The 13,304-nt window shown below is 40.6% G+C and overlaps 1 protein-coding gene across 5 annotated transcripts in view; it reads right to left on the minus strand.

Moving 5' to 3' along the window:
• Window positions 1-13,304, minus strand: part of srrm3 (serine/arginine repetitive matrix 3) — a 417,679-nt gene that overhangs the window by 59,670 nt on the left and 344,705 nt on the right. For 3 of the 5 annotated variants that reach the window (XM_063031472.1, XM_063031471.1, XM_063031474.1), the window contains one exon: window positions 747-1,671. In XM_063031472.1, coding sequence (XP_062887542.1) covers window positions 1,458-1,671 — 214 coding nt within the window. In that variant the 3' untranslated portion in view covers window positions 747-1,457. Of the gene's footprint in view, window positions 1-746; window positions 1,672-6,975; window positions 7,100-13,304 lie in introns of those variants that run through there. The other 2 variants (XM_063031473.1, XR_010015899.1) reach the window with 2 other exon arrangements.

A 13,304-nucleotide genomic window follows, 5' to 3' on the forward strand; every position in this document is an offset into this window, starting at 1 on the left:
TACATGGCCTGGGGCAAAGAGAAACTTTAACTGTTAGCCACTGGATCTGTCTATAAACCTCACGTTCTCTAAAGGTTTCATGAACCATCATATTATTCTTCAATCAACAGCTGACTACAACAGTGCTAGAACTTTTAATCAATTTGCACTACTTGGTTAACTTTTTAATATATATACTTCTTACTGTAGTTTACAGTTTTTAATTATTATGTATTGCAATGTACTGCTGTCGCATAACAATAAATTTCACGACATGGGCCAGTGATGTTAAACCTGACTCTGACTCGGATACTGATTCAGTTATTCTTTGCACTTTTTGAAACTAACTATTCAAGTAATTTTAACATAGTTCATGCAGGCAGAGTGGTGGAATTCTAGACACCAGAGAATGGCTATTTAATGTATGAAGGCTTAACTTAAAACAATGAGTTTAATGAAATATGCATTCTGACTAACGGGATAATGAGTTAAAGTATTGCCTTACAAAAGCCTAGTAATGAGAGAAGAGTAAAAGAAAGGCAATTGCTTTTGCTGCACAACATTTAAACATATATTTTTGAGGCATTCTGACCAATGCTGTTTAAATAGGCCTCAACTAGCAACCATCTGTAAGTAACTAGAAGGAACACAAATCCACATAAATTGTTTTTTTAGGAACATTGGTGTTATACAATACTTATTTGATATCTCAGAGTTGTATTGTTGCTATTCCCCCCCACCACCCACCCGCCAACCCCATTTGCTAACTGTACTCTATTTACAGTGCATAGTTTCCATTTTTGCAACCAGTGACTTAATCCTAATTTCCCTCCCATTGTTACTGGTTCAGATGGAGGAATTTAAGAACGGACTACAGTCGTAGCTGGCGTTTACAGAAAAAGACCAGGTGCAGAACTTTCTGACTTGTCCACTTGTTCATCTGATGTGTTTTATCCAGAGGCTCTTCAAAAAATATTTGCGCAGAAGCTCATGAAGATTTGTCCAATGAAAATTCCAGTGCTGGTAAATAGCTGCATGTTTTATCATTTGGAGGAAGCTGCTGACTTTTGGTTCATGTAACTTCATGGAAGAATTCATTTGCAGAGGTTTATAATTGAAGTTTTCTTTCACAAAAAAAAAACATATTCACTTAAATCCCAGCACCAGCCAAATAATTCGAAACTCCTGAATGATGTTGACCAGAGAAATACAGGATGGAGATAGATTTAAGATTGCAAAATTGTTATGCACTGCCTTTCATCAGTGCTGAATGATCTGTAAGCCTGGGACCAAGAACACATCGTGGCCATCTTGATATAAATATATACTTGTTATAATATAAATCTGGTTGCACTGATCTACTGGGTTTACTGATGCTTGCAGTTTCTCATCCCCTATTGTGAAAATGAGTCAGTAGCTGATACTTACGGTTGTAACTCTCAGTTTTATTTGTGCCAGTATTTTGTTCAGACCCACTCCTAAAAGCCCGTACTTTCTGAGCTGGTACGACTGTTGTAGCTGGCTGTCCGACTGCGAGTCCGGCTCCGGCTTCTGCTCCTAGTCTGGCTCCGGCTATAGGAGCTGTAACTGTCATAGCTGCGGCTCCGACTTCGGCTGTAGGAGGAGTAACTGCTGAGGGAGCTTGGTGACGAAGGGCTGGGCCTGTAGTATGGGATAGGCCGCTTACGTGCACTGAATGAGTGGGGATGCCAAAAGAAAATGGAGAGGAGATAGGAACGAAGTTGGATTAGTTACCATCCTATACAGAGCACAGGTAATAAAGTTTTGCCACTGTGCCTTTTGAACACAGCAGGCAAGTTTTCCTGCTTTGGGAATCTGGAGTTTTTAAAAACAGAAAATATGCTTCCCCCCCCCCCGCATCCCCACCCCCCGTGCATCAATATGGTTCTTCCTTTCAAAGAATTGAAGAATTGCAAGGGGATTTTCAGAAACATTAACAGGAAGCAAGAACGTCAGGGTACCGCAAGGTTGACGTGTACATAGATTTTTGATCGCACATGCACAGTGTCTGACGTGGTTATAATATCCAGTCTTTCAAACAAGTCTGACTCTTCAGCAAACTGACTCATGTCCAATTTTGCATCAGGGCTGGTTAAACATGTTAAAAAAAAGGGAAGACGGAGAGATTTTGTTTCTCAGACAACAACTGGAATAAATGATCTGAAGTGGCCAAATAGTGACGTTCACATGGGAATTGGAAATATGGTTGTAAAGCTGCTGCCTGTAAGGAGTTTGTGCGTTCTCCCCAAGACTGCCTGGGTTTCCCCCGTGCTCTCTGGTTTCCATCCACAATCCAAAGATGTACCGGTTGGTAGCTTAATTGGTCATTGTACATTGTCCCGTGATTAGGCTTGGATTAAATCGGGGGTTGTTGGGCAATGAGGCTCAAAAAGCCAAAAGGGCCTGTTCCATGTTGTAGCTTAAAAAATAAGTAAATAAATGTGGGAGGTGGGGAGCTATTTTCTAATGCTTAACCAGGCCTAATTTGACCTTATTTTTCAAACTGATAAAAATCATGATTTACTGTGATACTAATTTGTTTTTGAAAGTCTGGTGACTTTTTCCTTAGATGTTGCCGTTGGTAAAACCCAGAAAGTAGTTTAGGTAAGTTATTTCTAATCACTAATAAACTCAGTTATTTGTGTGGAATCTCAGAGATTTATTCTGCCAAAGTAATCTGGAGCATTGGTGGGCTACACTTCATCATTTAAAAAAAAATGTTTTAAAGATTAATCACTTCTTAAACTATACAGTATGTCATAAGCTTACAGTTGCACTAATGAATGCCTAATTATAAGGGCAGTCTGACCCAGGGATGCAGGCACATCTGCTAAAATGCATCTCTCAAAATGATACATCTCATGAAGCCTTTTTTGAGATTAATAGGGGTTATGCTGTGAAATGATTGTATGAAGTCTGTGATGGTGGTGCAACAGTGTTCCCTATACACAGATCTTGGGAAGTCAAATGTGAACAGCATGAAAAGACTTTATGACCAAACAATCTGGCCACATTTGGGCAGGTGCCCATCACCTGCACGTGTGTCGTATGAATTATATAGGCTGTATATTGGAAAGGCCAACAATGTATAGGAGGCTATTGCCTGTCAGAAGCACATGGAGTGGACAGATCCTAACACTGACTAAACTCTAGCACTGCCAAACCTAAGCCCAGTAACCCGTGGTAAATGGCAGGCGCTTCAAATCCATAGAAGTTACTCAGCAGCAGGAAGAACGAACTACCTGTACAGTTCAAAGGGAATCGTTTTGGTGCTGCTGCTTCTCGATAATGTGCACAGGGGCAACTTGAAACAGTAGCTAGCATGGATCAGTCGGGCTGAAGGGCCTGTTTCTGCACTGTATGACTATTATTCTACGTAGAGCAGATAAGAGGCTGATGGGTTTGGTTTGTCTTTACCAAGAAATCCACAGTAGGGATTGGGTCCTTTAGTAGCTGTTAGAGTTATAGAAGCAGAAGATTGTAGAATTGTAACAGCACAGAACAACTGGATCCATGCTGACCATGATGCCTAACTACACCAATAAACCCTTGCTCCTTTCCAATATATACCCTGTCCAATCATTGTAATTACAAACAACAAAGATCCCAACTGATCCCTGTAGTACACCACTACTTACAGATACTCAAAAACCTTTGCCTTTATCAGATTCCTTCCTCTCCAGCCCTTGACCCTTCCCACTCACCTGGCTTCACCAACATCACCTTCCAGCTAGACTCCTTCCCCCACCCACCCACCTTTTCCTGGCACCTCCCCCCTTCTTTCTCAGTCCTGAAGAAGGGTCTCAACCTGAAATATGAACTGTCTATTCATTTCCATCGATGTTGCCCGACCTGCTGAGTTCCTCCAGTGTTTGGTGAATGTTGGATTCAGTTTGGCAAAATGCTTGTAATCCCTGTGTTGACCTTCTGGTTTGCTTTGTATCTATTTATTGGTGGCCTTTCCAAAATAAAACAGCATTTGTAAAGTCATCTTCACTTTTTCAGATGAGGGAATTGCCATGTGTTGAAAATTGACAGTGTCTTTGTGAAGTATTCCATTGGTCACTGTTCACAGGTACTGACTTGAGATGTTAACTCAATTTCTCTCTCCACAGATGCTGCTTGACCTCCTAATTATTTCCAGTATTTTCTATTTTTTAAAATTTTATTTCAGATTTCCAGCATCTTCCGTATCTTTCATTTTGACTGCTGTTTATTTGGTTTACTCATGTTACAATGTAATTTAATGAGACATCAGTTGATGTCTTTGGTTGTTCCAAGGCAACTGGTGAGATCAGAATTGGTTTAAGATCCTGCACTCCAACAGCTTCAACAATTATTGCTCGGGCTGACACAAGGAGGATGAATCAGAGACCTGTTGGTAGCTATGACAGCAGTACCCTGTATGAGGCAGAGGTATGGGGAGGAAATTGGGAAAACAAATCTGGTGCTTAATCCCAAATCATCTTAAATTGGGCATGAGTCATGGCTGCGTGTGGTTTCAGTTCAGGAAGAGACCCCTTTGAATTACCAGGCTGTTGTCAAGCTCATCAAAAGACTGGATTATACTCTTAAAACGCACATTAAGTTCTGGTATACAAAAGAAGTGTAATTAAAACACCTCCATAAAGCTAGACAGAATTTCTGTCTAAAAAAAGCCAAATGAGTTGCTTTCCAAAGTTTCAATCACTGAAGATCACAACATTTATACAGATGCAAAGTGATTAAATTCACTATTAGATTAGGGAATCATCAAATACGAAGAATCACAATCTGGAGAAAAAAGCTTATCCAATTATCAATCAGGCTGAGAAAGTTTTGGCTTTTCAAAATTTGCAAACTTGACAGAATCATCAAATTATCACATACAGATTAGAAGACACCAATAGCAGTCTCTATCATTTTTGTGTCAGTGTTTTCCGCAAAGTTCATCGATATATCAGCTCGGCCCCTTGTGAAACAGTAGCCTCCATTATTTCACCAACCCTCAGAACCAGAGCTAGCAATTTATATTTTGCTACGGAAATACATATTTAATAAAAACTACTACAAATCCATAAAAGTGTCTGGAAGTTGCATTGCATCCACCTACGTACATCCGATCAAAATTACTGATTTCGATAGAAGTCAAGGAGTGGATCATTTTAGTTTCTATGTGGAAAACACTGAAACACAAACATTTGATTGTAAGTGCAAAGTTCATTAAAAGCTATTTTCTTGGTATTGGAATGTAGGAAGAAGTTACAAAAATAATTAGTTGAAAGCCTGTGCTGTCCTTCGGAAAGATCAGGTACACCAGGTCTACAAGAGGTGAATATAACATTGGTTAGTATCATGTTAGATAAGAGAGGGTCTGCTCAATGGAGTGGGGGAAATTCCAGGTAATTATCAAGATGACTGTCATATGTGGAAAGGTCAAATTCCAAAGGCATATCCCAAAATACCTCCTGCAATGAGACCTCAAGTAAAACTGGGCTGCAAGCATTTGCAGCTGCTAAATCATGTTTGTGGATCTTCACGTTTGTGAATTAGAGGACTTGGTAATTGTTTTCCAACTTTCTGGGATTGGTGATTTAATAAAGTGGCATGGTAACACAAAAGCTCCTGAAATTAATTAGTATTCAGCTCATTTACCATTTCCTTTGGGCCAAGCTGTCCCGTGAATGATTTTATCAAGCAAACTGCTATTATATGAGCAGGCTTAGAATATTTACTGATGTTCCTGCCTTCACCATGCGGAATGGCGCGGCACTCAAAAAGTAAATGATACACCCCATCCAAAAGAAAGGAGAAAGTGTCATTGACAGCCATGGGCCCAAACTGGCAACCTCTGCAGAAGAGCAGAAACAGTCTTACTTGAAAATCCAGCTATTGCAGGGAAATGATTGGCAAATTGAAGCAGGATTGCTTTCAAATGATGATTTTAGAGAACTTCATGAAAAATTCACCAGTGAGCAGTCCTTCGTAAAACTTGCAGTCCCAAAGAGCAGGACCAATATCTGTTAGATGGTTGTGCGATTTGCTGCTGTTAGCAAAGAAGCAATGATTAATTTTTGTGCAAGATCAGATCTGCACCAAACTCAGATGATGTCCTCGTGACATGCCCTTTATTCTACATTCCTTCCTTTAATGTTTAAGGTACATAAAGAACATCACTCCAATAATAATGAGATATATTGTTACTCTAATCTACCCACGTTAGAGGATGAAGAGCTTAAATCAGCCAGATGGCTGAAATACTCAATTATTAGAAAATTACTTAACAGTATGATTTACAAACAGTCAGGAAGAATGTTTGAACTCATTAAAATATAAGATAACATCTAACATATAAAAAAATGGGACAATGTTTGTTTGGAACACCTGGCCTGAATGGGAAAATTGAACCTTTTTATTTTATTTGCCTATCACAAAAGAATAAAAAATCAGGAGTCAGGTACAGAATATAGCAATGCTCCCTTTCATATTGCCTTTAGTGTTTGCCTTAATTATTCTTCTTGCTTTTCAGGAGAACACTGATAATCTGCACTAAGGTAACTAGGCAAAGACAATCCAACCTCATTCAATATACACTTATCGCTAGCAGACAGTACAAGACTGCCAATGGGCTAGTTTTATGGCTTGGAGATTAAAGTCAGTATGCTAACCTGCTGACTTTCCCTTCTAGGTGATCTGAGATGGATTAAGACTTTGAAGAGTCAGCAGTTTGATATATGCACCTATTCCTTGTTCATTGTTCAGGCTTAACTTGGGATAAAGAGGGATTATAATAAAACGTGGGTCCAGTGGACAGAAACAATGGTGGAAAGTAGTTAATGGGACCAAGTTCTGACACCATGACATCAGCTGAATTGCAAGTACACTCTGAAAGTTTGCACAATAGATTAAAGGGCCCCATTGTCAGAGAGGCTTTTGCTGTGATGAGTTACTACTCAAATGATTTAGTAGGGACAGAGAGAGAAATATTGGCCGTACAGAGATGGGATGCTCTTCTTTAACTGCCTCACAAAATGGGGTTCAGGATGGGAGAGCGTCACTCCAATGCAGAGGAGCAGTTACCCAGGTAACCATAATCGGATGGAGCAATCTTCGCCAAAACCTTCAAGTGGGAGGAGAGATGAGACAAAAGACAAACTGAAATAACGTTATACAATTTGGAGCAGCACACAATGAAAGCTTTTTCAGAGCTTTGAGTTTAACCATCCTACACATGTGGAGAATCATAACGTTAAGTACAGAGCAGCTTCATACGTGACTCAAATCATTCAAAGAGAAACATACCCTAAAATGTTGACAATATAATGATATAACTGGAGCATAAGCAGACCCAGATAGAAACGGAACATATATTTGATACAGCTAAATTCCATCAGCAGATTTATCACTGATTTCCAGTGTTAAAAGAATAACTGGAAAACATACAAACAAAAGCCTTCACTGTATCTTGGTATATGTGACAACAATAAAGCAATATCAATAACCATTGATAGCAAGTGCCTTATCTGCCAGGCATCTCAAAGCATGTCACTTCCAGTAAATAGCCTTATGTATATAGTCACCCTCACCCGCATCTCCTCCGTTTCCCAGACATCCGCGCTTACCCCACCCTCCCACCGCCCTCACAGGGCTAGAGTTCCTCTTGTCTTCACCTATCACCCCATGAGCCTCCATGTCCAACACATCATTCTCCGCCGCAACTTCTGCTGTCTTCCATGGGACCCTACCACCAAACACATCTTTGCCTCCTTCCACTCTCCGCCTTCCACAGGGATCACTTCCTCTGTGATTCAATTGCCCATTTATCTCTTCCCACTAATCTCCCTCTTGGCATGTATATCTGAAAATGACAGAAATGGTACATCTGTCCCTTTACTTCCTCCCTTGCCTCCATTCAGTGCCCCAAACAGTCTTTCCAGGTGAGGCAACATTTCACCTGCAAATCTGTTGGGGTCGTCCACTGCATCCGGTGCTCCATATGAGGCCTCCTCTGTACTGGTGAGGCCCGGCGTAAATTGGGGGACCACTTTGTCGAGCACCTCTGCTCCATCTGCAAAAAGTGGAATTTCCTGGTAGCCAATCATTTTAATTCCTATTCGGGTTCCCGTTCTAACATTCGGTCTATGGCTTCCTCTTCGGCCATGATGAGGCCACTCTCCTGACAATTATCACCTCCCAACTTCTTATTTCATCCCCTCTCCCCCACCTTCTTATTCTGGCATCATCCCCCTTCCTTTCCTACACTGATGAAAGGTTCCAGCCAAAATGTCAACAATTGATTCATTTTCATAGATACTTCCTGACCTGCTGAGTTCCTCCAGAATTTTGTGTGAGTCGCCACTGAACGTTCCCTCCCTCCCACATTGAAGTTTAGTTGGTATTGTTGGGCTAAATACAGAGTCTACATACCAGGAGGAATCTAGGCCAATCAACAGGGTATATTCTTTGTACCAAGTTCTTGCAATACCTATGCTTCTCCTGTGTTTGTGGAAAGGAAATATATTCTTGTCAAGGTGCAAACCATGTGATTTACTTAATCTCTCAGTGGATTATTTATGAACATGCACAGTCAGATGGCACTGAATGACTGTAGTCGGTCTCAGAAAATATCAAATTGTCTTATAAAATTGAAGCACTAAGGTAGGATTACTCCACTATTTCAGCATCCATTTTTGTACCCTTTACACTACTCAGGGGAATGAAAGATCACTGAACTGAGATGATAAATTCTGTTTCTCTCTGCAGAAATCATGCCTGACCTATAGAGCATTTCCAATGACTTGTGTTTGTGTTTGCTGATGGAGATCCCCGAATGGGATGTGGATTAATGTCATCACTTTATCGAGTGTAAGCGTCCACAATTGGTTACACAATCAGTCCGGACATTAATTTCAATGTAAAAGTGAAACCAGGAATGAACCAAGTTCAGTTAAGGTATCTTCGTTAGTTGTTAAATAAAAATCTGAATGAATTGAAACTAAAGATTTGCTTTTTTTGCTGTTATTGTGTAGGAAGAAGGATAATAACATAAATCTTCCCCAAGATCAAACAAAATTTTAAATTGTATCAGTCAGGAAGCATTCAGGACACTAGATTCAGATTTCCCCATTCCTGAAAGTGTCTGAGTTCTATAGGTGGTACGAATTCTGAATCTGGGCTTAATTTAAAAAAATGCAATTTGGATCACTCATACTTTCAGAAACCGTTATTATGGTGATTTCCTTCCATTTTCGGACAGTGTAGCAATTAGCATAATGATTTACATCGCCAGCAATTACCACGTGGAGTGCAATACCTGCTGCTGTCTGTTTTTAATGTTTCAGTGTACAAATAAAGCTAATCTTTAAGAAGCATCGATACCCAAACTGGGGAACAAGCTGAAAGGTGGTTTGTCACTCAGGATCTGACCCATGGGAAAGTGATGGTGTGTGAAGGAGCTCTTTCCATGGTAGCCGCAGGATGCCTCGGAAATGAGGGGAAATGGGAGAGGAACGTGGCAAACAGGAGATTTTGCACTCCACTCATTCCTTCTTTCTTCCTGTTTCCTCTAATACTGTACTACCCTCTAAAACTAACCCATTATTTTCCTTTAAGTGTTCTATATATGGACAGAATGTAAAAGGGGCTGTTGCATTGTACAAGAGGAGCTGGAATTCTAGATCAGTGTGCAATCTAAAATGATTTAGTTCATGGAGTGAACAGCTTGGTGACCAGCCTTGTTTAGTCCTCAAAGTGCCAGTGTTACCGTGGCCTTCTGAATATTGACTGGTCCACTCTCACTTTTTATTGAAGTGTGCAGCAGATTAGAAACCCTCACCGCTCCACAGCAGGATAATTAAAATGCCAAATCACAAAAGGTTTTATTTGGCATTGAGTAGTATCAATTGGCTTAAACTCAGTTCACGGTATACGGATATATAGGGACACAAATTAACTGGATGGAGATTGAGTGTTAAACTAGTAAGGCCAATCAGACTGTGTAGTTCAACAAGGATCTGCAGGTTCTCTGGATTCCAAGACCATCTGGCAGTCTTCCCAAATGTTAAATCACTTGGACATGGCTGCAAGAGTGTTGGAACTTATTGCTCTGTTAAGCAACCCTGCATTGTTAGAGTAATTATTAAGGAATCTCAGTTTTTTAAAGAATCTCTAATTCTTTAATTCCTTTTAATTCTTGCATGTGAACTTCAACACATGAAAAACTCTGTGCTTGTATTTGAACTTGCATCATCCTAATTGTATTCTCTAACCTTTGTTTAAAATCCCTCCACAGCCTCACCTTTCCATGTTTCTGGAATGTCTTCTAGACTCAGAACTGAGATGGAACACACCTCTGGAACTAGCCCCTCAGTACACCACGTCCGTGCCAACCACAAAGCCAGGTTAAAATCACCTCATCTGCCTGTGCATGATCCAGATCTCACCATTCCCTGTATACTCCTGTGTCTGTCTAGGTGCTTCTTGGATGCCACTACTGTATCTGTCTCCACTACCACCCCGGCTGTATGTTTCAGCAGTCATCACTCTCAGCATAAATAACTTGGCCCACACATCTCCTTTAAACTTTCATCCTCCCACCTAAAAGCTGTGTCCTTTAGCATTTGACAGTTATACCTTAGAAAAGAGACTCTGACTGTCTAGACTATCTACGCCCTTCTGCATATGGCCAGTTTTTGCACATAGAACACAGAACAATACAGTATACTATAGGCTCCTTGGCTCATAATGCTGTGCCAACTTCTTAACCTACTCTAAGATCAATCTATCCATCCCTTCCCTCACATACAAGCCTCCATTTTTCTATCATCCATGTACCCGTCGAAGACTCACTTAAATGTTCCTAATATATCTGCCTCTACTGCCACTCTGGGCAGTGTGTTCCACACTCTTACCACGCTCTGTGTAAAATAACCTATCTCTGATGTTCCCCTTTACTCTCCTCCAAACATCTTGAAATTATGACCCCTCGTATTAGCCATTTCTGCTCTGGGAAAAAGGTGCCTGCTGTGTTCTCTATCCACACCACTTGAACATCTCTATCAAGTCACCTTTCATCCTTTTTCGCTCCAAGGAGAAAAGCCCCCACCCGCTCAACTTATTTTTAGAAGTCATGCCCTCCAATCCAGGCAGAATCCCGGCAAATTTCCTCTGCACCCTCCCTAAAGTTTCCCTGTCCTTCCTATAATGAGGTGACCTGAACTGAACAGAATACTCCAAGTGTGCTCTAATCAGACTTTTCTAGAGCTGCAACAGTACCTCACAGCTCTTGATTTCAATTCCCTAATGAGGGCCAACACACTATACCCACCTTCTCTATTAATTTGCATGGCAACTGAGGGATCTATAGACGTGCACCCCAACATCCCTCAGTTCCTCCACACTGCTAAGGATCCTGCCACTAGCCCTGTAAGCTGCCTTCAAATTTGACCTTCCAAAGTAAATCACTTTACACTTTTCTGGGTTGAAATCCATCTTCCACTTGACAGCTCATTTCTGCTTCCTATCAATGTCCTATTGTAACCTATGGCAACCTTCTTTCTACACTATCCACAACACCAACAGCCTTTGCTGCAGACTTAATAACTCACCCTTCTACTTCATTATCGAAGCCATTTATAAAAGTCACAAAGAGTAGGTGTCGTAGAACATATCCTTGCAGAACACCACTGATCACCGACTTCCAGGCAGAATACACTCCATCTGCTCCTCTGCCTTCTGTGGGCAAGCTAACTCTGAATCCATGCAGGCAAGTTTCCCTGAATCCCATGCCTCCTGGCTTTCCGAATGAGCCTACCACGGGGAACTTTGTCAGTCGCCCTACAAAAATCCATATACACCACATCCACTGTTCTAGCTTCATCAATTTGTTTGGTCACTTCCTTGAAGAATTCAACTGGCTCGTGAAGCACAACCTACTTGTCACGCATCCATGCTGACCTTCCCTAATCAGACCATGCTTCTTCAAACACTTGTAAATCCTTCTCTAAGAATCCTCTCCATTAGTTTTTCCACCACTCATTGTCTATAATTCCAGGATTATCCTATTACCTTTCTTGAACAAAGGAATAACATTTGTCAGTCTTCTAGCACACCTCCTGTGGCCATTGTAGACACAAAGATCACTGGCAAAGGTGCGGCAGCTTATCCCCCACTTCCCATAGTAACCTGGGGAACGGTATATCCTGTGCAGCTTCAGGACTTACTTAACCTAATTTTTTTCAAAAGATCCGGCACATCCTATTCCTTAACGTCAACATCCGGTTTCCTTCAGTATGCCTAGCTGGCCATACGTTTAGCTGCTAAGACCCTCAGCTTTAGAAATCCTCCTCTAAACCTTTGCACCTCACTTACTCTAGCTTCATCTTTAAGGGGCTCCTTCAAAGAAAGCTCTTTGATCAAGTTTTTGTCCACTTGTATGAATATTGTCTCAGGTAGCCTTATCCAGACTTTATCTGATAATGCTTTTGGAAAGGACTTTAGGATATTTGACTAAGTTAAAGTCCCAAATAAATGAAATGTCTGGTGTCACTCATCCACCACTGGTCACTTGCCACACTGATGTATTTTAATGCCCATATCTAGGTAGTGTTGGAAACCATTTTTGTTAATAATACTCTTTATAAGATTTGTACTTTTTAACAAACTCAGTATTTTTCACAGTGTGTTCATCCCACACACTGGCAGAAAGCGGTATAGCAGCTAAACTAATGGTTTATCACCTTTCTCATTTTTTGTTGGATCGGTATTAGCACATTACCCACGTGATGCAATTGTTTTAATTATATAGCCTATTACGTAGTTTATTCTCTGAGAAATTCCCCTTATCTTATTTATAAAAGTGCTGGATTTTTCAGAATTTCCATCTTTATTCCTTTGTTTTCACATCCACACACCTCTTAGCATGGTTTCTCAGCTCTTTATTTAGTTTGCTTTGTATTTGTATTTCTATTTGTACTCTAAAATAAATGGAAACCTTGGAATTAAGACTGCTCATCATTCTTGACTCCCAGGATCATAAAATAAACCAAGATCCAATACTGGTAAATATTAAGCAATTGGTTAACCACAAATTTGGTTGTTGAGAAGATAGCAGAAATCAAAAATTAGTTAGAATATAAAGTAAGGCACCACAGTAGTGTAACAGTTGGCGTGATACTTTTACAGCTCAGGGAATTCTGGAGCTTGGAGCTCAATTCTAGGGGCGTTCAGTAAAGAGTCGTTATATATTCTCCCCGTGGAATGCGTGGGATTTCCCTGGGTGTTCCAGTTTTCTCCAGGTTGATTGGTCCCTGCATTAGGTTAGGATT

This window comes from Mobula hypostoma, chromosome 23 (genome assembly GCF_963921235.1).
Source record: "Mobula hypostoma chromosome 23, sMobHyp1.1, whole genome shotgun sequence".
Classification (NCBI taxonomy): Eukaryota; Metazoa; Chordata; class Chondrichthyes; order Myliobatiformes; family Myliobatidae; genus Mobula; species Mobula hypostoma.